General features: G+C 40.7%; 1 protein-coding gene across 4 annotated transcripts in view; it reads left to right on the top strand.

Moving 5' to 3' along the window:
- A1CF (APOBEC1 complementation factor) overlaps positions 1-17,326 on the top strand; it is a 76,517-nt gene extending 59,191 nt beyond the window's left edge. For 3 of the 4 annotated variants that reach the window (XM_046026724.1, XM_046026725.1, XM_046026727.1), the window contains 6 exons: positions 1,704-1,801; positions 5,809-6,082; positions 8,001-8,206; positions 13,091-13,227; positions 13,896-14,038; positions 17,105-17,326. In XM_046026724.1, the coding sequence (XP_045882680.1) occupies positions 1,704-1,801; positions 5,809-6,082; positions 8,001-8,206; positions 13,091-13,227; positions 13,896-14,038; positions 17,105-17,256 (1,010 nt within the window). In that variant the 3' untranslated portion in view covers positions 17,257-17,326. The remainder of the gene's footprint in view (positions 1-1,703; positions 1,802-5,808; positions 6,083-8,000; positions 8,207-13,090; positions 13,228-13,895; positions 14,039-17,104) is intronic. The other variant, XM_046026726.1, reaches the window with a different exon arrangement.
- The last annotated feature ends 4,094 nt before the right edge of the window (positions 17,327-21,420 follow it).

Genomic DNA, 21,420 nt, shown 5'->3' with positions numbered 1-21,420 from the left:
TAAGACTGTGTAATCAACAATATTCTCTAGCAACATTTTAATAATAAAATGTAAGTTTCAACTCTTTTGGTAAAACTTTTTTTATATATGTTACTATCAACATATGCAGAAGTTCCTCTATATAAAAATAGATTAGGTTGATTTGTTATTTTTTTTATTACACAAATAATAAGCATTGCAAACGTTTGCAAAATACCAAGGCATATAAATTAAAATATGAAATTTCCCTTTATTCTCTTCAAATTTTCTCCCCATTCCTAAAGTAACCTCTGTTTTAACAGTTTGGTCTCTGTCTTTCCAGTTCTCTCTGTGTATATCCTTATTTATGTGTACACATACATGGGTTGGGATTTTAAAAACATAAATGTTCGAGTATTATGCTTATTATTTTACAAACTTTTAAAATTTAACAATAGGTCTTAAATCTTTCCACATAAGTATACATAGGTCTATTTGTTTTTATTTTTTTTTTTAAGATTTTATTTATTTGACAGAGAGATCACAAGTAGGCAGAGAGGCAGGCAGAGAGAGAGGAGGAAGCAGGCTCCCCGCCGAGCAGAGAGCCTGATGCGGGGCTCAATCCCAGGACCCCGGGATCATGACCTGAGACGAAGGCAGAGGCTTTAACCCACTGAGCCACACAGGCGCCCCCTATTTGTTCTCTTTAAATACTCATATTATTTGATATGAATGTTTTGGGTATAATCAATCTCATGAGAATGAACTTTGAGTGGTTTTCCTTTTGCTATTTTAACAGTGGTAAAGTTATGTCTTTATGCATGATCCTTTTGCTTCTCTAGCACTCCAGGAGTGCTTCTGTAAAAGACATTTCTCAAGGTAGAGTGAGTGGATATCTATATTGTTTCCAACATTTAAATATTATGAACAGCATCGCAAGGTACTGTCTTGGTTTTCTGATTTTCTTTCAGAAACTACTTTTTTATAAAACATATAATGTATTGTTTGTTTCAGGGGTACAGGTCTTCAGTCTTACGTAATTCACAGCACTCACCATAGCACATACCCTCCCCAGTGTCCAGAACTACTTTTTTTTAATCAAAAGAACATCAGATAAACAGTTACGAGATCTGCGTTCAGGTTCCTAGCGGCGTCCACTCGTATGACTCTCACTTCCCTTGTCAGAACCCTAGATTACTAGATTAGATTACTTCCTAATCTAAGCTAAAAATACTTACATTAAGGCCAAATAAATTTTTTAAAAAGTTGAAAGTAAATCATCGCTGAAGTCTTTCCTAATTCTAAAGTTTTATTCCATGAATCAAAAGATGAAACATTTTTCTGGGAAAAAAGCCATAAAATTTCAAAAGGTAATCGCCTAAGTAGAGATTTATAGGGTGTCTAGTAGTTAAGTTCAACTCAATTCAATGAATATTTCACTGAGTATAAGTTACTATCTTTTACATTTTATGCCGGACAAAGTAAGAGAGTGCTTCTATCCTTAAGGATCTTATAACCTAGGAAGTGGGAAACACTAATCCATAACTAACAATAAGACAGAATATAGGGCATGTTAAAAAAAAAATACAAATAAACTTCCGTTGGATGTGTAGAATTGTAAACCTGGACCTAGTGAATATTCTCACTAAGATCTTAGCTAAATAGTGAGTCTCCCAGAAAAAAAAAAAATCAGATCATTCTCAGGGCTCTCTCAGTTTTTGCTAATGGGGCTACTTTGTTTCTAGGTGCTGTGGAGAGAGTAAAGAAGATTCGAGACTATGCTTTTGTGCACTTCAGTAATCGAGAAGATGCAGTAGAGGCTATGAAGGCTTTAAATGGGAAGGTAAGGTAGGACAACATGGGTTTCACCCAAGTGTGTTGCGTAAATTTTATTCAGAAGAACGTTCCCGCAAGTCTGTGTCCCTCAGGCTTTTTCTACTTCTGACGAGACTGCCCGGGTCCATCGAAGATGAACAGAAGAGAAGTGACAGAAACACAGTGCAGATGTGGCTCATGTGTCTGGCTCTATCTCTAATTTGGGGTGATTTGAACAAGTCCCTGGCTCTCAATTTCCCTACAAAGTGGGTGATTGGAGTACATTATTTCAAGGCATTTTTCTCAGGCCCAGTTTTCTCTCATTACTTCAAGAGATTATCACCTCATTACTGCAGTATTTTGGAGGTTGAAGACCAGAAAACAGGCCAATTCTGTTGTCATTCTGCCCTCAGAGTTTGCCTTTCCTACTCTGGAAGGCTCTGGGTCTCTTCCCCTTGCCAAGAGTGAGGTCGGGGGAAAAATTAGCTTCTAAAAGCCTTTCTCCTGACTTGTACATAGAAACCAAGATCATATTGACTTATCGATGCAATAAACATTAAAACCTTTCTACAGACAACTTACTTTGCTAAACAATGTCTGGGACAAAAAAAAAAAAAAAAAAAGATACTTGTCACCAAGGTAGAAGTCTACAGAGGAATAGAACGGGTCCACAGACATCTTTCATAGTTCAGCCAAATAAGTTCAGTTTCATTACATTTAGAGAGAGGTAAGAAAGTCCGAAGGAATCAGGAAATCTTCATGGAGATAAAAATTGGACGGAATTCCCAAAGGAAAAAACGCAGAAACGGAGAGGCAGTCTCGGAGACACGGAATTTGGAAAGAGCAGGAAATGACTGAGGAAGAGTGGAGATAGACTGATTCAGTTAGAGCATCACACACGTAGGGCCCTGTCGCCCATCTGGCTTTGCACAGTTAGTCCTAACGGCAGACAGATGGTGAAGGGACTAAGGACAGAAGGGTGAGTGTAGGGGAGGGAACTCAAGAGAGGAGGAACCGAAGCTCAGAGCGCCACCAGCGTCAAGGCAACAGGGGACAGGAAATGTAGTGGAAGCCTCCTGGAGAGACAGCTGTGTAGAGCAGGTCTCCTTGGGAGAAGTAGGGATCTTTGGCCAAAGGACACAGGCAGGGGCTAAGGGAGCACCTCTGGAGCAGGTCCTTTAGTCACAGGTGGCTGGGTTTAGGGGCCAATCATATGTTTGGGCCCTGTAGGAAAAAAAAAAATACTGCCTCCAAAACACAAAAACTGTAAAGCAAAAATTGAATGCAAATTTAAATACATGTCCATGAAGCAAAACTTGATTTAGTTTTCATTGGTGATTACATTGAGTATCATAAAATTGTTACTACCTGGAAAACAATCTGTAGGTTCATTTCTCGATTTGAAAACATTCCTGAGGATACATGACAATTGCTGAGAAGGGACCGTTGGTCATAATTATGTGCTAAATAATTACACTAAAATAATCGCAATGGAAAAATATTCAAATTATTCCCAGTTTTTACAGTTAGATATGTTTATAGCAATGTGTATATATCATGAGGTTATATATTCAATATGTTAAAATATGTACCAAATATTATAATTATATCTAACTATAATGTTGTATGGGAAAATGAAAAGTAAATTTGCCTAGGAACTATGCAAGGTTTGAGTATACATATACATATTAATAGGTGACCTATTAGGCTGAGACTCTAAAGCTTTTTCTGTATTGGAGTAATGATCACATACAATTTAGGGAAATGAATGTACTGAGAGTTGCAATTTTATGGAGTAGGAAGAGAGGTATCATTGGAACTTTTTGAAAAGCTATTACAGTCACACAAATAGGAAGAAATAGGGCTTGACCGAGGGCAGGAATACAAAGTAGGAGAAAGCGCCACATAGGGCTTTGGGGGATGAATTCAAAACACCCAGGAAATGACTGGATGTTGGAGTGAGCAAGGATCATTGGTTTTCAATATGGGAGACCAGGATGATATAGTTAGGGAAGCCAGGAAAGGAAACCCATTTAGAGAGAAAGGTGATGAACTGAGCTTTGCATTTGATTGTTCATTTGTTCTGGAAATACTTGTGGATGTCGGTGATGTGCAGGGAATTTTGCTGGGCTTGGGGATACACCGATTAATAAGATGTCATCCTATCTCTTGAAACATCTAGACCAAATAACTAAAATACAATAGTGAGTTTAAAACACTATTACAGGGACAGATAAATGCAGTACAAAATCTATTACAACACTAAATCTGACTTTGCAGTAAAGAATCATTCCATTAAAAATGTCTCTTGATATGGAAGGACCTAGAAGCAGAGATCTATTTGGGTGTCTCACCTTCCTCCAGACAGGACTGAAAATATTATTTTTAATTTTTTAATTTTTTTATTAACATATAATGTATTATAGCCCCAGCAGTATAGGTCTGTGAGTCGCCAGGTTTACACACTTCATAGCACTCACCATAGCACATACCCTCCCCAATGTCCATAATCCCATCACCCTCTCCCTACCCCCTCCCCACAGCAACCCTCAGTCTGTTTAAGAGTCTCTTATGGTTTGTTTCCCTCCTGATCCCATCTTGTTTCATTTATTCTTTTCCTAGCCCCAAACTCCCCATGTTGCATCTCCACTTCCTCATATCATGGAGATCATATGATAGTTATCTTTCTCCGATTGACTTATTTTGCTAAGCATAATACCCTCTAGTTCCATCCACGTCATCACAAATGGCAAGATTTGATTTCTTTTGATGGCTGCATAGTATTCCATTGTATATATATCCCATGTGAAGGTAAAAATTCTTATATGTAAGACCACTCTGTTCCTTTGGACACTCAGATCTGTTTCTTCTAATAACATCGACACCAGTGTGAGATAGTTGAATTTCATCAGGATTCTCTCTCTCAGTGTAGTCCAGCTAATATGTTAAATACTGGCTCCTGCTCCTAGAAAATCAGGCCGATATATGAAACTAGGAACAAGTGACAACCAGGAAGCACAACTTTGGCCAGCAAACCTCAATGGTCTCAGAACCACTGAGCACTCACAAAATGGCGAGCGGCCATGACAGGGAATTCTGGAGGGAGTGCTTCATATTACTTGCTTTCTTTATAAAAATAGAGGCTTATACTAGTCTTACACAGAAGAAGCTACAAGTGCTTCCTCACAACACCTTGTCCTATCAATAAGAACTACCTCAATCCTTCAAGCATTTGTTGAGAGATATCTTTGACTCTTACATACGCAAGCCATACGGGAAAGCGAGTCATGCGTGTAGCTTTCTCCACAGCCCTTCTCGCCAATATCTGGATCAGTTTGCAAACTGTCCAAAACTTGCATTAGGAAAACAAACAAACAAACAAAACCTCTCCAATAATCCTTGAGGACAAGTTTTAAGAAGTGTGTGACCTGAGAAATCTCAGTACTGCCCCTGCCATCCCAGCCAGTAACCAGCTCTTTTAAGCCTCTCTTCTCTTCCAGTGAAAACTTACCTTTCAAGTGGCTGCTCTAAGGAGTAAACCGTCTAGCTGGCAGGTGGCCCAAAAGATCTGATGAGGCTATCCCTGCCACAGTGTTAACAATCAACAAGATTTCCTTACTGGTTTCCTACCAACTTCCCTGTGCTGTGCTAAGTAGTAGACATAATATTCCACTCACTATTAACCTAAAATTTCTTAGAATTATATAGTATGTAACTTAAAACATATATCACGTAAAACTGTCACGTAATTCTCTGTCACAGGGACTGTATCACATAATTTACAACCTGAATGTCAGGGGTCGGTGCCCAGATTGTTCCCATCAAACCTGCTGCATGTTAGACGCAATTTTCCAACAAAACCACTCAGGAAAACTCAACTGGCACATGAACATGAACCCATGAAGAGACAAGATATGTATAAGCGAGACCATGACCAGACAGTCAAATTGACTAATACCAAAGAGAGTAGGGCTCAGGCACGCTTGGCTGTCTTCGTATCTTCTCATGTTCCTTCTTCTTTGCTCTCTACGACAGGTGCTGGATGGCTCCCCCATTGAAGTGACGCTAGCCAAACCAGTGGATAAAGACAGTTACGTTAGGTACACCCGAGGCACGGGTGGAAGAGGCACCATGCTGCAAGGAGAGTACACCTACTCTCTGGGCCATGTTTATGATCCCACCACAACCTACCTTGGAGCTCCTGTCTTCTATGCTCCTCAGGCCTATACAGCAATCCCCAGCCTTCATTTCCCAGCCACCAAAGGACACCTTGGCAACAGGGCCATTATCCGAACCCCTTCTGTTAGAGGTAATGCTCTAGAATAACTCTACAATTTCAAATGACTTGTATTGCCACAGCCTTAGACAAATGGGATGGACCCACTGGAAGAAAAGGACTGGGAAATCATTTATGAAAAATCAAGAATTATCATATCAATAGTTGTCCTTCCATAAAGATCTTTTTTCACATTACAACTGGTTATTGAAAAAACTTGGTCAGAACATGGCACAAATGGGTCTAATGCATCCATTTGATCATTGCTTGGGCCATAAAATTTGTGCAGGCTAAGTAGTTAGCTTCTCCCTTATCACTGGACCACCGTGCTGCAGTCATATGGGACTCATTAGAAAACCCAAGTGAAAGCAGGATGGTCCAATGGAAACCAATTATCTCAAATAGCAAAAAAAACAGGTCAAGGCACATGTATATTTGAGGGTAACTCAGTGGCATCAAATTCATACATAATCACAAAATATCATACATATTCTAACAGATATATGAGATACTTTCAGCTGACCTTGCCCCAGAAATACATGCTGTGCCTTCTAAAAGGCCACACTGTTGAGGAAATGAATCTATTTCTCCAGGATATGGGGAACTAAATGGTAAAGTCCAAATAGAAGACTGACTACCAAACAATAAATCTTTCCTATGTAATCCTACAGAAATTCCAAGTGTTCACCCAGTTCTCTGGGCTCAGTTCAAACAATATAGACATTAAGGAAAGCATTTTTATTTTGAATAAACTACCTTGTCTCTGCCTAATGGGATCCTTCTGAATGGTTCTGCTAGGATAGAGTTAATGCCAAAAGAATGCCAGTTCTGTCTTCCAAATAGGACACCACTCTGGGCGATTCGGCAATCAGTTGTATTTAACTCTATCCTTGGGTTTTACTTAGAAGCAAAGGGGCATATCCAGATTACTGTGAAAACAATTATCTTACTGTGTTTTGCTATTTTTCAGGAAAACTGAATTGACCATCCTAGAAGCTCTAGTCTTCAACAGCCTTAAAAGTTCCATAATCATAATAAAAACACTCCATCCAAAATTATAATCATCAGATTTTCCTCCAGGATAATTTATCTATGGGATTAAAAATTATGTCGTTGAAGTATTGTGCATTTATAATCTGAAATCATATTGTTAAGTAATCCATACATTAAATATAAATTGTCAACCAGTTGTAATGTAGGAAAAAAAACAAAGTTCACTCTAAGGGGAAAAATACCTTATAACAAGAAGGGAATCAAAGAATGATATTCATGGATAAAGGGTAATCAATTTAATTTTTTTATCACTTTACACCACCAATAGGAAATCAAAGTAGTAACATGGAAAAACAAAAATCAAAAGGAATCTATTAATGAAACTCAGTGGAAATAAAAGCCTCAAATTGTCCGAACATAAAACAGAAAATAGTGAACCAATAAACATGGTTTCTAAATGGTCAATGTTTCCCAACCGATCATTGGGGTTGGGATTATTGGGGAAGCTAGAATTCATTTCTGATCTACTGATCAATGATAAAAAATGCAAGACTTATTTTAATACACGTGATCATACCATGCTGGGATGTTTAAATACCTTCCCAACATTTATTAGTCTATAGAGAAATGTCAACAAAAGGTCAACAGAAGATAGAAATTATAATTTTTTTCTCTGTGCCAAAGTTTTAAAGTTGCTCAGGCATTTATCAGTAGCTTTGACAATATGGCTTTCTTCCACAGATTTAAAAAACAAAAACAAAAACAAAACAAAACAAAACAAAAACCAAGACACTTACTGTGAACTCTATGTTGAGTTTCATTACATTAGAATCCTAGAGTTTTCTATGCACCTTGAGGGCAATGATCAATGTGACTTGGGCTAACTTTTCCATTACAGTGAGATTCAGGGTGATCTTCTGGTGGTTTGATTCAGTTTAATGCCTTCTTACGTTCCTAGAAATTTACATGAATGTACCTGTAGGGGCGGCGGGAGTGAGAGGACTGGCCGGCCGGGGCTATTTGGCCTATACAGGCCTGGGTCGTGGATACCAGGTCAAGGGAGACAAGAGAGAAGACAAACTCTATGACATGTTACCTGGAATGGAGCTCACTCCAATGAATCCTGTCACTTTAAAACCCCAAGGAATTAAACTTGCTCCCCAGGTAGGTAATGTTATTCCAGGGATAAGTTTCCTTCTGTTGGGCCAAAGACCATCCCCATTTGCCTTTCATCAAATGATCTGACTTGATCCCTCCTTGGGCTATTGTTTGGTTGGGTTGGGTTAAAGAGGTCAAGTGGCCAATCAGCATAACATACAGTGAGAGAATGCTGCCCCTTGAGGGCCACTGTTCCATCACAGGCTTTCTTCTATTTCCTAAACAATCTGAACAAAATGGAATGTGAGGATTCTGAGAGCTATTAAGAATTATCGACTGATATCTTACATGAAAATAAAATGAAGCAAAGATCCTAATTCAAAATAAACACCTGCTCTGTAGGAGTTGGCTAATGGGGAGTATTCATAACGGGAAATGAATAGGACACTTAGGGCATCTTCTGTGGGAAACACTGTGTGAGAGAAAACACCATTACCACCCCTGGTGATGTCGTGACTTGTATTAATGATAAGATGCCATCGGTCATATCCCATTATGTCTCCTACGAGGATTCTGCTTGGGAGGAGCATGATGGTGACTTTGTAATGCTTTCATTCCACAGCTCTGAGTTTCCATGTTTCCGCATGAGGCTGTGGTTTTTATTATTGGAAAATTAGAAGTTATAAAAGCTGTTCCATGGTGGAAAGTGAATAACAGGGTTAAAAATAAAACAAAACAGGATCTATGTGAACCCTGAGCCTGTTGCCTGGGGCTGTGCAGTCCATGCCAGGCTCTCTGTAGGGACACTGGCTGAGGAACCCATGCCAGTTGTTCAGAGATACAGTTAGGGGACCCTGAAGGAAACATCCTTACTCCAGCCCCAAAGGGGTAAGCCCCAAATGCATGGAAGTAGCCTTCTGATTGTAATCAAGCAGAAAGCATAGCTTTCTAAAAGCTCATCCTGAGTATTATTTTTGTAGGATCAATGGGGATCTTGTACATACAGATTAGTTCATCTAAGGTTTCTGCTAACCCTACCCAGGCATTTAAAAATAAGGATGCCTAGGAGAGTGGCACACAGCACTCATTTGTTTGATCAAAATCCATCTGTTGGGCACACACCAAGTACCATGTTAGGTGCTGGGCATGGAAAAGGGAATATAATACAGTCTTTGCCATCAAAAATCACATGGGACTCCAGTGAGAGGATCCGGACAAATCAACAGATCATTACTGTAAACTCTATTGTGTGTCATGGTCAAGCTTTGCCCAGAAAACATGAAGGCTTGTCATCCAGTCGATCTTGGGATAAAATAGAAAATAAGGAACCTCATTAAGGAACAAGAATACTTAGAAACCATTTAAGAAAATAAAAAATAATCATCATTATCAATTCCATGTCATGGTTCTAAGAGCCACCATAGTGTGAGGAATGATCTCAGCTTCTTATATTAAGCCCAGGTTAGAAATTGGTCATGGTCTGTGAAAAACCCACAGCGAATATCATTCTCAATGGGGAAAAACTGAGAGCTTTTCGGCTAAGGTCAAGAATACAGCAGGAATGTCCATTATCACCACTGCTATTCAACATAGGACTAGAAGTCCTAGCCTCAGACAACAAAAGGAAATTGAAGGCATCTGAATCAGCAAAGAAGAAGTCGAACTATCACTATTTGCAGGTGATATGATACTTTATGTGGAAAACACGAAAGACTCCAGTCCGAATCTGCTATAACTTATACAGGAATTCATTAAAGTGTCAGGATATAAAATCAATGCACAGAAATCAGTTGCATTTCTATACATCAACAACAAGACAGAAGAAAGAGAAATTAAGGAGTCAATCCCATTTACAATTGCACCCAAAACTATAAGATACTTAGGAATAAACTTAACCAAAGAGGCAAAGAATCTGTACTCAGAAAACTATAAAGTACTCATGAAAGAAATTGAGGAAGATACAAAAAAATGGAAAAATGTCCCATGCTCATGGATTGGAAGAACAAATATCGTGAAAATGTGTATGCTACCTAAAGCAATCTACACATTTAATGCAATCCCTATCAAAACACCATCAATTTTTTTCAAAGAAATGCAACAAATAATCCTAAAATTTATATGGAACCAGCAAAGACCTCAAATAGCCAGAGGAATATTGAAAAAGAAAGCCAAAGTGGGTGGCATCACAATTCCAGACTTCAAGCTTTATTCCAAAGCTGTCATCATCAAGACAGCATGGTACTGGCACAAAAACAGACACATAGATCAATGGAACAGAATAGAGAGCCCAGAAATGGACCCTCAACTCTATGGTCAACTACTCTTCCACAAAGCAGGAAAGAATGTCTAAGGACAGTCTCTTCAACAAATAGTGTTGGGAAAATTGGACAGCCACATGCAGAAGAATGAAACTGGACCATTTCCTTACACCACACACAAAAATAGACTCAAAATGGATGAAAGACCTCAATGTGAGAAAGGAATACATCAAAATCCTTGAGAACACAGGCAGCAACCTCTTTGACCTCAGCCACAGCAACTTCTTCCTAGAAACATCGCCAATGGCAAGGGAAGCAAGGGCAGAAATGAACTATTGGGACTTTATTGAGATCAAAAGCTTTTGCACCGCAAAGGAAACAGTCAACAAAACCAAAAGACAACTGACAGAATGGAAGAAGATATTTGCAAACAACCTACCAGATAAAGAGCTAGTATCCAAAATCTATAAAGAACTTATCAAACTCAATGCCCAAAGAACAAATAATCCAATCAAGAAATGGGCAGAGGACATGAGCAGACATTTCTGCAAAAAAGACATCCAGATGGCCAACGGACACATGAAAAAGTGCTCAACATCACTCGGCATCAGGGAAATACAAATCAAAACTGCAATGAGATACCACCTCACACCAGGCAGAATGGCTAAAATTAACAAGTCAGGAAACGACAGATGCTGGCAAGGATGCAGAGAAAGGAGAACCCTCCTACACTGTTGGTGGGAATGCAAGCTGGTGCAACCACTCTGGAAAACAGCATGGAGGTTCCTCAAAGAGTTGAAAACAGAGCTACCCTGTGACCCAGCAATACTTTAGGGTATTTACCCTAAAGATACAAATGCAGTGATCTGAAGGGGCATGTACACCCCAATGTTTATAGCAGCAATGTCCACAATAGCCATACTATAGAAAGAACCTGGATGTCCAGCAACAGATGAATGGATAAAGAAGAGGTAGTACATACACACAATGGAATACTATGCAGCCATCAAAAGAAATGAAATCTTGCCATTTGCAATGACATGGATGGAACTAGAGGGTATCATGCTGAGCAAAATAAGTCAATCAGAGAAAGACAATTATCATATGATCTCCTTAATATGAGGAATTTGAGAGGCAGTGTGGGAGGTTTGGAGGTAGAGAAGGAAAAACTGAAACAAGATGGGATCGGGAGGGAGACAAACCATAGAGATTCTTAATCTCACAAAACAAACTGAGGGTTGCCGGGGGGAGGTGGGTAGGGAGAGGGTGGTGGGGTTATGGACATTGGGGAGGGTATGTGCTATGGTGAGTGGTGTGAAGTGTGTAAGCCTGACGATTCACAGACCTGTACCCCTGGGGCTAATAATATATCATATGTTAATAAAAAATTAAAAATTAAGAAAAAAAAGAAATTGGTCATGGTTTATAGGGATATGTAAGGAACCACCTCTCCCAACTAACTAATGAAAGTTCTTTATTTAGTCTCTGAATTTCTACAAGGACAGCTTAGAAATTGCAGGCCATGCCACCGCAAACAACATAGATAGAGCTTTAACAACCCCATGGCGGGGTCAAGGTCATCAGACAAGAGCCAGGAGACCAGGCGTGCCCCGCAGAGTCAGGAGTTAGAGTCCATACTCTCTGAGCATGTGTTTGCACGACAAGCTCAAAGAGGCAGGCAGAGTGTCTGCCAGCTAAAGCAGTCTACTGGTGCCCAGGATCCTTCAGGAACGCTTTGTAGACAACAAGAGATGCTACAGAGCCAAGAGTCATAAGGAGCAAAAGTCAGTAGAGGATATAGGAGCAAATCTACAAATTTAATAAACTGGAAAATGCCCTGCGATTGCAGCTGGATTCGTGTCAGAACCAATGAGATAAGAAGTTCCATGGAGTCAGCCCGGGGCACTGCTCTGTCCCCAAGTCTTTTTCTTTTCAAACTTGGGCCCTATTTTGCAGTTTCCTGAACCTGCTGACTCATGGGAGCCCTGGGGCTGGTGGGTCACTGAAAATGACTGCGGGATGGAAAAAAAAAAAAAAAAAGGGTGCCTTGAGACAAGATTCAGCTTGGAGTAGTGAAAAAGGCAGAAAAAAGCAAGCAGGAAGAGTCTAAAACTCAGATCTTTGTAAAAACAGCCAGAAGTGGTATTTTGCCAAATAAAGACATTCCAGCTGTCCCCATCCGTGAATTAATGCTCACCAGTAACTAGCGACCGTTAAACCTTTTAACTCCATTTTTTATGAAAATGTGAAGTTAAAACCCTATGACAAATGACGTGAAGTAAGTATGTTCTTGGGTTATTTTCTCCAAACCATTATAAACAGAAGAATTGACGGTAGTCATGAGGAAATGCAGCCACGGAAGTGCTGAAATGTCCACTGTGTTATGGAATAAATTCATCAAACAAATTGTAAAATTAAACTATTGGTAAAAAAGTTATCGCTAATGAACTCAACTAAAAACATATTAGAATAAATGGTGTGAAAATGATTTTTGTGAATTAATCGACATTTTAAATGGAGTTCAAGTTGAGTTCATCTTAAATTTTATGAGTCATTAAACCCTGTGGCATTTTCTATTTTCTTAACATTAGCTTAAATGCTGAAGATTAGAGTTTAAAACCCTGAACACTGGAGAAATCATGCAAATGTGACATTTGAAAGGGAAATCACATTTTTTTCTTCCCTCTCATAGATATTAGAAGAAGTTTGTCAGAAAAACAACTGGGGACAACCAGTGTATCAGCTGCACTCGGCCATTGGACAAGATCAAAGACAACTTTTCTTATACAAAATAACCATTCCTGCCCTGGCCAGCCAGAATCCTGCAATGTGGGTAACATCTCCAAATTCCTAATCTCTAATGCTTTTTAGAGTAAGAGTCTTTTGTAGATCAAGTGTATTTTATCACTACCCCAATAAGCGAAACACTTGGGTCTACTGTTCGCTCGTGTTTCATGAAACACAAACACCGAGATGTGTAGTTGGGACGTAGGTGCCAAGGGGGGGTCTGACATCTCAGAGGCCCCGAATTTCACACAATGTAGACTGCGCAGTGTAAGCAACCAGTAAAAACATGCAGACATAAAATGCAACAGGAATCAGAACTAGAGTCCATTCTTTTATCTGGGTAGTATTTAGGCTGAACCATATGAAATTGCCATTTTATCCATGACCGCAGCCTATGCGAGGTCACTTATATTTTGGATCAAAGGTCCTCTCTGTTGGTGAGTATCGCTGCCTGGAGCCTGACCGGGTACACGTTTTAGGAACCTTCCGTTTCACAGGAACCTTAGAAAAGCCGAGCGGTGAGTTCCAGGTGTGCTCCAGGAATGTCCTCTCAGCCCCCGCTGTCCTCCGCGCAAACACCTGTAGAGGTCTTCAATGCAAAGAGAATGAAAACCACGCAGATAAAATTCCATCATCTTAGCCCACGAACAGCGACTTGGGTTTTGTCCCATCTCAGCACCTCAAATGTAACGCCCGACCTTGCCTTGCAGCCACCCCTTCACGCCTCCGAAGCTCAGTGCTTACGTGGATGAAGCACGGACCTACGCGGCCGAGTACACCCTGCAGACGCTGGGCATTCCCACCGACGCGGCCGATGCCCCCACCGCGGCGGCGGCCGCCACCGCCTTCCCAGGTAGGGAACACGGCACCCTGCCAGGGGTGTTTGAGAAACAGCCCCCCCACCCCGGTACCATGAACTCTGAGAGTTCTTTTTGAACTCCACCCACAATAAATCCGGTTACACATTCTGTGACCAAAACCATGGGGCAGATGCGGGAACCATCAAGGTAGGAGGTAAGAGTGAGCGGGGAGCAGAAGAGGGGTCTAGCCAGCTGCGTGACCTTGAAAGAGCCAGTCTCTGTGCCTGGATGGGTGCGGTTTTGACTTTTTCCGTCAGAGAGTTCGGAACTACCTAGGAATAGTAGATTTTCCGCCTGCCGGGCGTCTCCCTAAAGGCTCGGGGTGGTTTATGACGCCAGGAATGGTCCTGACGCTGCAAGTAGGCTGGATGGAACCCAGGACAGGAATGATGAAGGAATGGGGCCAAGTCAACTGGCTTTTAAGGAGTCCAGGAACTCGAATCTTTGACTCAACCTGACATTTATTGCTTTGCTTTCTGAAAGAAATGTGTAAATCACATTTTTCTTTTTTTAAGATTTTATTTATTTGAGAGAGAGAGAGCCAGCGAGCACAGGTGGGATGAGGGCCAGGGGGAGAAGCAGACCCCCCGCTGAGCAGGGAGCCCAGTGTGGGACTTGATCCTGGCACTCTGGGATAATAACCTGAGCTGAAGGCAGACGCCCAACGACTGAACCACCCAGGCACCCTAGATCAAGCATTTCTAAAATTGTTTTAAGTCAAAAACTGTGTGTATGAGAGAGACAAAGCGAGCGAGAACCTTTCAGTCTGTAGATAATCAGCTTTCATTGATCTGTCCTATAATTTTGGACTGGCGCCTATGCTGTTTGTTCAGAATAAAGCCTATCTGTAGATCGCCCGCCTTCAGGGTCCTATTTAAAAGGCTTTTCCCCATTTGTTATGTACCTACAACAAATGCTAATAATTTTAAAAAATGAACCCTCTAGAGATTAAAAAGTGACCAGATAAGGAATTTGTTTTGTAGATCCTTCCTTAGCAGTTAGCTCGAATAATCCCATTCTTTTTTAGCAACCAAAGTTCATTTCTTTTGAAGACATTGGTCACTCCAACGTGTCACTGTGTCTACAGACCTCCCTTAAGACCAATTCAGAGATCTGACTGGACCCAGACAGAGGGCGTTTCTATCAGTCCATTCTGTCACGTGCCGGTCACGTTCAGGCGTGAGAACTGCTGTCTTCCTCCCATCTGTAACACCTGGGCTCACTCTGGCTTTCTTTTGTTTCTCAAAAACTGCAAATATGCTTTCCATCCTGGCAACTAAACACATTTCACACAGGAACACGACCTCAATTCCAGCTTTGTTCCATAGAACATGGGAAGGATGGGCCATGCGTCCCCGAGAGGTTACCAAGGCAACAGCTGCCACCACAGCGGGCAGGTCCCCTGGGCTGGACTGGGACCATCAGTCCCAGGCTTGCTTTCCACAGAATGTGGTGTTGACATGTCCGTCTACTGGAGACCTGTGCCAGGGTTTCTCGGTTCCTGGAGAAGGTTGAGCCCCTGTCTCATGGAAAGCTGCTCCCCAAAGACAGCTAACTAATGTACTATAAAAATAAACGAGCCCCTGTCAGAATGTTACAGTTTGCTCGCACATTGGAAAGGATTCGCTTTCACCTAAGAACGTTTGATCTTGTCCTCTCTCCTGTTTGCTCCTGCAAGAAGTAGAAAATATTTAGGGCATGAGAGTTGTCCTGGGAATGCCTAAGAATTTGAGAGCCTCTCTTAAAACTTTGCTGTGAAGTCAAGTAAAGAATAATAGGTTCCAAGGGAAGAATCTGCTTAAAGTCCAAATACTCTTGCACTTAAGAAAGTGGCCAAATTGAAAAAGAAAATTCAAAATGCCCAAAGATAAAATCCTCATGACGCACGCACATACACACACACACACACACACACACACACACACTCACACGTGGGTCCTTCTTACTCACTGATTTAGAAATACTCTTTCCAAAATCATGAAAGTAATTGGTAACACATTTCTCACATCCTTGGAAAACATACCAAACTTCAGTAGTACACTAGTCAACATTACTGGCCAAAGTGCCCAAGCCAACGAGTGGATTTAATTTTTTAAAATATAGTCCAGCCAGCTTCCTGCCACCACTTCCTGAGAAGCCACCAGAAAGAAATCAATGTGTCTGGGCTTGGGATGACTGCCATAGCACATAATCCAAATGGATGGTTTTGTTTTTGTGGTTGTTGTTGTTTTAAATCAGGACCCCGTTTGTTGCTTAAGTAAATTTTTCCCCTTTTTCTTGTCATCTTCACACTATTTGGATTATCTCAGAATTAGCTTAATTTTGATCTAAAACATTACCAGGGAAACATTGCTTTTGTACAGTAGCGGTTATGCTCTTTTCTCTCAAAGTGAATGTCCCTCAGCCAGACATGATCCTAACATGACCACACATGGTGGCCTCCTTACCATGCAAAGCCCTACAGCTTGGTGGTGAAACAAGAAGTCTTGGCCCTTCACGATTGGGTCTAAATGTAAACAGACCAGGTATTTGCTTGTATGGTGCTATGCAGAAACATACTAAAAGTTTCCAAATTGTTCCTACTGGTCTACCCACTCCTTTTATGTCTTCGGTAAAAGCAGTGGTTTTTAACATTTCATTTAGGTGGGGGGCATGGGTCCAGCAGCAGACCCACAGAGCCCCACCCCTCAGCCTGGCCAACCCGTCCATCACCTCCCCTCCATTATAAACTCTGAGAGTCTCTGCAAAAGTTCTCAATCTCAAGCTTTAACCAACTTGGCATCCTGTTAAGTTTCTGTTTCTTGGACTCTCTCCCCAGGGTTTCCAGTTTTCTAAGCATGAAGCGGTCTGGTACACGCAGCTGACCTCGCTTTGAGGCATGCTGTCCCCTAATCAAAGAGTCTAGGTATTAGATCCCCTGAGTTCACTTTTTAAAAACCTACATATTAACTTTTAGCTTTAAGTGAGGTTAACTTTTCGGCTTCCCTAGAGAAGACAATAAAGCAGGAGGGAGCAAATGTGAACACTTCTGATAAAGTTTTCTCCACCTTCTCCTCCAGGATACGCTGTCCCCAGTGCAACGGCACCCATGTCCGCAGCCCAGCTCAAGCAAGCGGTGACCCTCGGACAGGATTTGGCAGCATATACAACGTATGAGGTCTACCCCACTTTTGCAGTGACTGCCCGAGGGGATGGATATGGAACCTTCTGAAGATAGCTTTAAGTTAAGAAACACACAGAACTCTACCCAGAAGAAATAAACCTCTCGCTCAGTTTCCTTATATGATCACAAGTCCTACTTTTCCTAAAGAGATGCCTTTCTGGAGACTGCTCAGCTTACGCTAATGGTAGAATCAAGACACGAGGACATATTCCTAGTGATATCAAGTGTCAAGAAGCCTCTTGTCCACCAGAAAGCTTAAGAACCATTGTCCCCAAAAGTTGGTTCTCCCAGGTTTCTGAAGGTCTTGGGCGTGCGTTTATGCTCCCTGACGACGTGGAGAGAGGGATTTTAACCAGCAAGTGTTCAGGGGCTGAGCCGACCTGGCCAGTTGGGAGCAACAAAGGGAGGCAAGCAAACTCCATAGCCTTAACCCCAGCTCACAGCTGCTTCTGTGATACACAAAGTCATGACCAGGCAGCAGGAGGGTGAGAAGCTGATTTTATAGAAATGCTTTCCCTGTTGCCCACCACCTGGGGTATGTTCTTAGCCCGAGTTTGTGTATGTGCTGCCGAAGCGAGCACTCAGCCCGAGTTTGTGAAAGACAGCCCAGGGTTGGATGGGGCCAGCATCACTTCCGTCTGAAAACGACCCCGTCAATCTGTCCTGGGTGTCCATCTCCCTGCCCTTTCCATCTCCCGGGGACCCCTTGGAAATCCATGTGATGTGTTGCAGATAAGGATAAAATTAGTCCAGACCCAGTGTTCATTAAACTCATCAGCGCACACCTCGTCTTGACTGGACCCCCCCATCCTTCCGAAGCATCCCCCAACACAGTAAGCACCCCAACTTAAAATGGACTCTTCTCCCTTTAAACATTTTGACTTTGTCCACTTGGATTTATTTTCACATCAGTCTCATTTTGGTCATGTCAAATACCATTAAAATGTGCGCCCAACCTATAGGAATATCACTTAGGATGCTTTTTCCTGCTGAAAAGTTATTTCAAGGAAAGAAGTGAAAGTCTACTCTCATTTCTGTGGTGTTTTTGCAACACCCTGACCACCATCCAGCATTCAGAGACAGTTATCTTAATGTGGGGTTGGCCTTGGATTGTCTAACCCACCCACAGTCTGCCAAGAAATCTACCTTCCCTTCCTTCCACTTTCTACAAGTATCAGACAGCTTTACCATATCTGAGCCTTTTGGTCTTGAAATGGACACAGAAAACCTTACCGACACACACCCTACTACTGATTAGAAGTGGATTCTTAGACACCCAGCAAGGGTGTTTGTGATCTAACTTCTCTAGGGCTTTAGGCCTCTCTCCAGGAACATCTCATGGGGATTTCAGAGCTACAAAAACTGGGATGGAGAGAGCAGAAGGCACTACTTTCTTGCCATACTTGTAAATGACCACTTTCTGCTCAAAATTAGAAATAATTGAGGTCTGAACTCCAAATACCTATCACCACAGCGTCTGTCTCTTTAGCGGTTTAAGACATATAGCACCAGAATTTCCAGTTTAAAAGAAAAAAAAAATCCCTGTGCCCTGCTACAATTTTACAGTACTCAAAGGAAAACATAAACCCAAAGACAGAAAAATTTGTCAACTCTTGAATGGAATCCTGTGATCCAACATCAGCCCAGATTCCAGTCAAAATCAGCTAAATTCCAGTAACAATGAAAAGTCCTTATAACCTTTCAGTTCTGTTAACTCCAGTCAGACATCAAAGGACTCAAGGCTATAGCTCACACTCTGAAAGGCTTGGCGCTTTTGGCTTTACATGTTGTTCTTCATAGTCTGTAGGCCAGTGGTTCCCAAACTTGGCCCCACATTAGGAACACCTGAAGTGCCTTTCAGACCGCCAATGCCAAGATGGTGCCCAATCCCCATTTCATGAGAATATCATGGGGCAGGAGCCTGGCCTCCGCATTTAAAGATCTTAGATGATTTCAATGTGTAGCTAACTTTGGGAATGGCTATAGTCTTTCTATTTCAATGCTACCCCCTAATGTTTTCCTTATTTATTTCACTTGCATTAAATAGAAAAATGCAAAAAAAAAAAAAATTTGTGCAAGTTAAAACAGATAGCCAAATCATATTTTTATAAATATTCATCTCATTAAAAGTATGAATTTGAATGTAATTCATATTGGCTTCAAACTAACTCTTGGCCCAAACTAATTTTAAAAATGAGAAAGCAAAAAATTCCTCCATCAGCAGTTCTTAAGGTCCAAATGAACGTTCCCCTACAGACCTGCTTTTATACTCAAAAAGAGTAAGGACATTGGGGCAGGCAAGTTCCTACTTAGTCCAAAAAAGCATTCCAAATTCCAAGAGCAAAAGTTTTCATGTTCTTTAAAATCTTTGAAAATAGCAAACAGTGCTCCGAATGTCTAGCCAATGCCAAATAGCAGGTCTGATCCAGAAGAGTTTTAAATGTAATCAGGATGAATAGTTAGTTAATACAGGACTGTTTTACGAGAAAAATCTTTATTCCAGATTAAATTATTATGATTTTTTTAAAGGCTCAGAACAGAAGCCTAAATATACAAAAAACTGGCAAAGTATCAAGAAATTTGCCCCCAGAACACCATCTCGTTTCTTGCTTAGGGAAACACAAGTATTTGTACGTTTACCTCCTAAGGACTGATTTTACTCAAGTGAGTAGATGTGGTTTCACTCTATTAAAATCTAGAGAATACTTTAAATTCCACTAGAACATATTCATAGAAAGTATCAATGTGGCTACTGTACCGTCTGTATTTACTTTGCCCAAATTAAGTACTGTAGGGCAACTACACAGCTCCACAACTCAGGATACAGCTATACTGAGCGTGAACTTTAAAAAAAATGGGATTTTTAAAAATCATGTGTAAAACCAAAGGCTTATTTTGCATGATGTTTATATTTTTAGACATCGGAAATTAGCATCTACTTTAGATAGATAACTGTATCTTGTGCATTAACCTCTATTTTTTGGTTATTTGTTACTTCATTGTTTCTTAGAAAAAAATCTCTTTACATAATGAGGAAATTTAAAAGAGTCAACCAACCAAAAATAAAAATAAAATGAGTCAACCAACCAAGTGATAACAGAACACCCAAATCAAAAATTTAGAAGCATCTAGCAAGTTAGAACGGAGTTTCTAAGTTTTGGTAATTAACAGCTTAGTGAAGAACATTAAAAGCAACCACTGTTACTTAGGAAGAAATGGACAAGCAGTGAGATTGGACATCTATTTTCTTACCTGTAAAAATGCTGTCTGTTCTCAAATTCCTATACTTCTCCCCAGCCCACTGTAGCTAGAAAACCACCTTTAATTGTAAAAAGGTGACCATTCCCCTACTTAGCTGGTTTTCTCCTCCTAGCCCTGCCCAATCCTGGTATCATGCCAAACCACACCGCGTTTGGATAAAAACACCCAAAATGCTGCTAGAAAGCTACCTCGTGTGAAGAAAATACTGACTTCAGTACATATCTAACAAACCAGAATTCCTTAACTTTTTAATGGTGGATGGAAAGCACAGTATAGCTATGTATAGATAATAGTTGCTTGGGAAGTTAGTTTTAGTTTTATATAAAAGTTTTAAGAAATACACATTCCTCCGATCACATAGATTAGCTTTTCATAAATATTGCCTCAATATAATTTTCAGTTTATGCTGTTTTCACTGTATTTTTCAATGACTGTTTTGTAGCTCTGCCTTGGACAAGTGAGTCACGATTTGAATCCATGGAGGACAGGGGATTCTCTAGGGTGCCTTTTCAAGAATGAGGGTTAGTAAAGAAAGTTATTTTGAGTAAATTGTCTTTCCAAAGCTACAAAGTTTGATAAAATCTATTATTGCTGTCCAACTCCAGGCCTATCCAAGATTTCCCAAAAGTAACTTACAACTAAAAGTGAACAATGTGTCCCAGGATACATAGGAGGCTATGATCTCTTATCCCCCTCTTTGCAGTCACACAGAAGTTCCCAGGAGAGGAAATGTACCTACAACTTAACCTGGAGATTTGGTACTTTTTATATCTTGTGGATACATTTGTACCTATTGTAGATGGATGCATCTGTCCAAGATTTTAAAGGTGACACCTTAAGTGAACTTTGTGATATTTTTTTTATTTTGTTTTTAAAGATTTTATTTATTTATTTGACAGAGAGAGATCACAAGTAGGCAGAGATGCAGGCAGAGAGAGAGGAAGGGAAGCC

The sequence above is a fragment of the Meles meles genome, chromosome 13, assembly GCF_922984935.1.
Source record: "Meles meles chromosome 13, mMelMel3.1 paternal haplotype, whole genome shotgun sequence".
Classification (NCBI taxonomy): domain Eukaryota; kingdom Metazoa; phylum Chordata; class Mammalia; order Carnivora; family Mustelidae; genus Meles; species Meles meles.
This window is presented reverse-complemented; position numbering and strand designations above follow the sequence as displayed.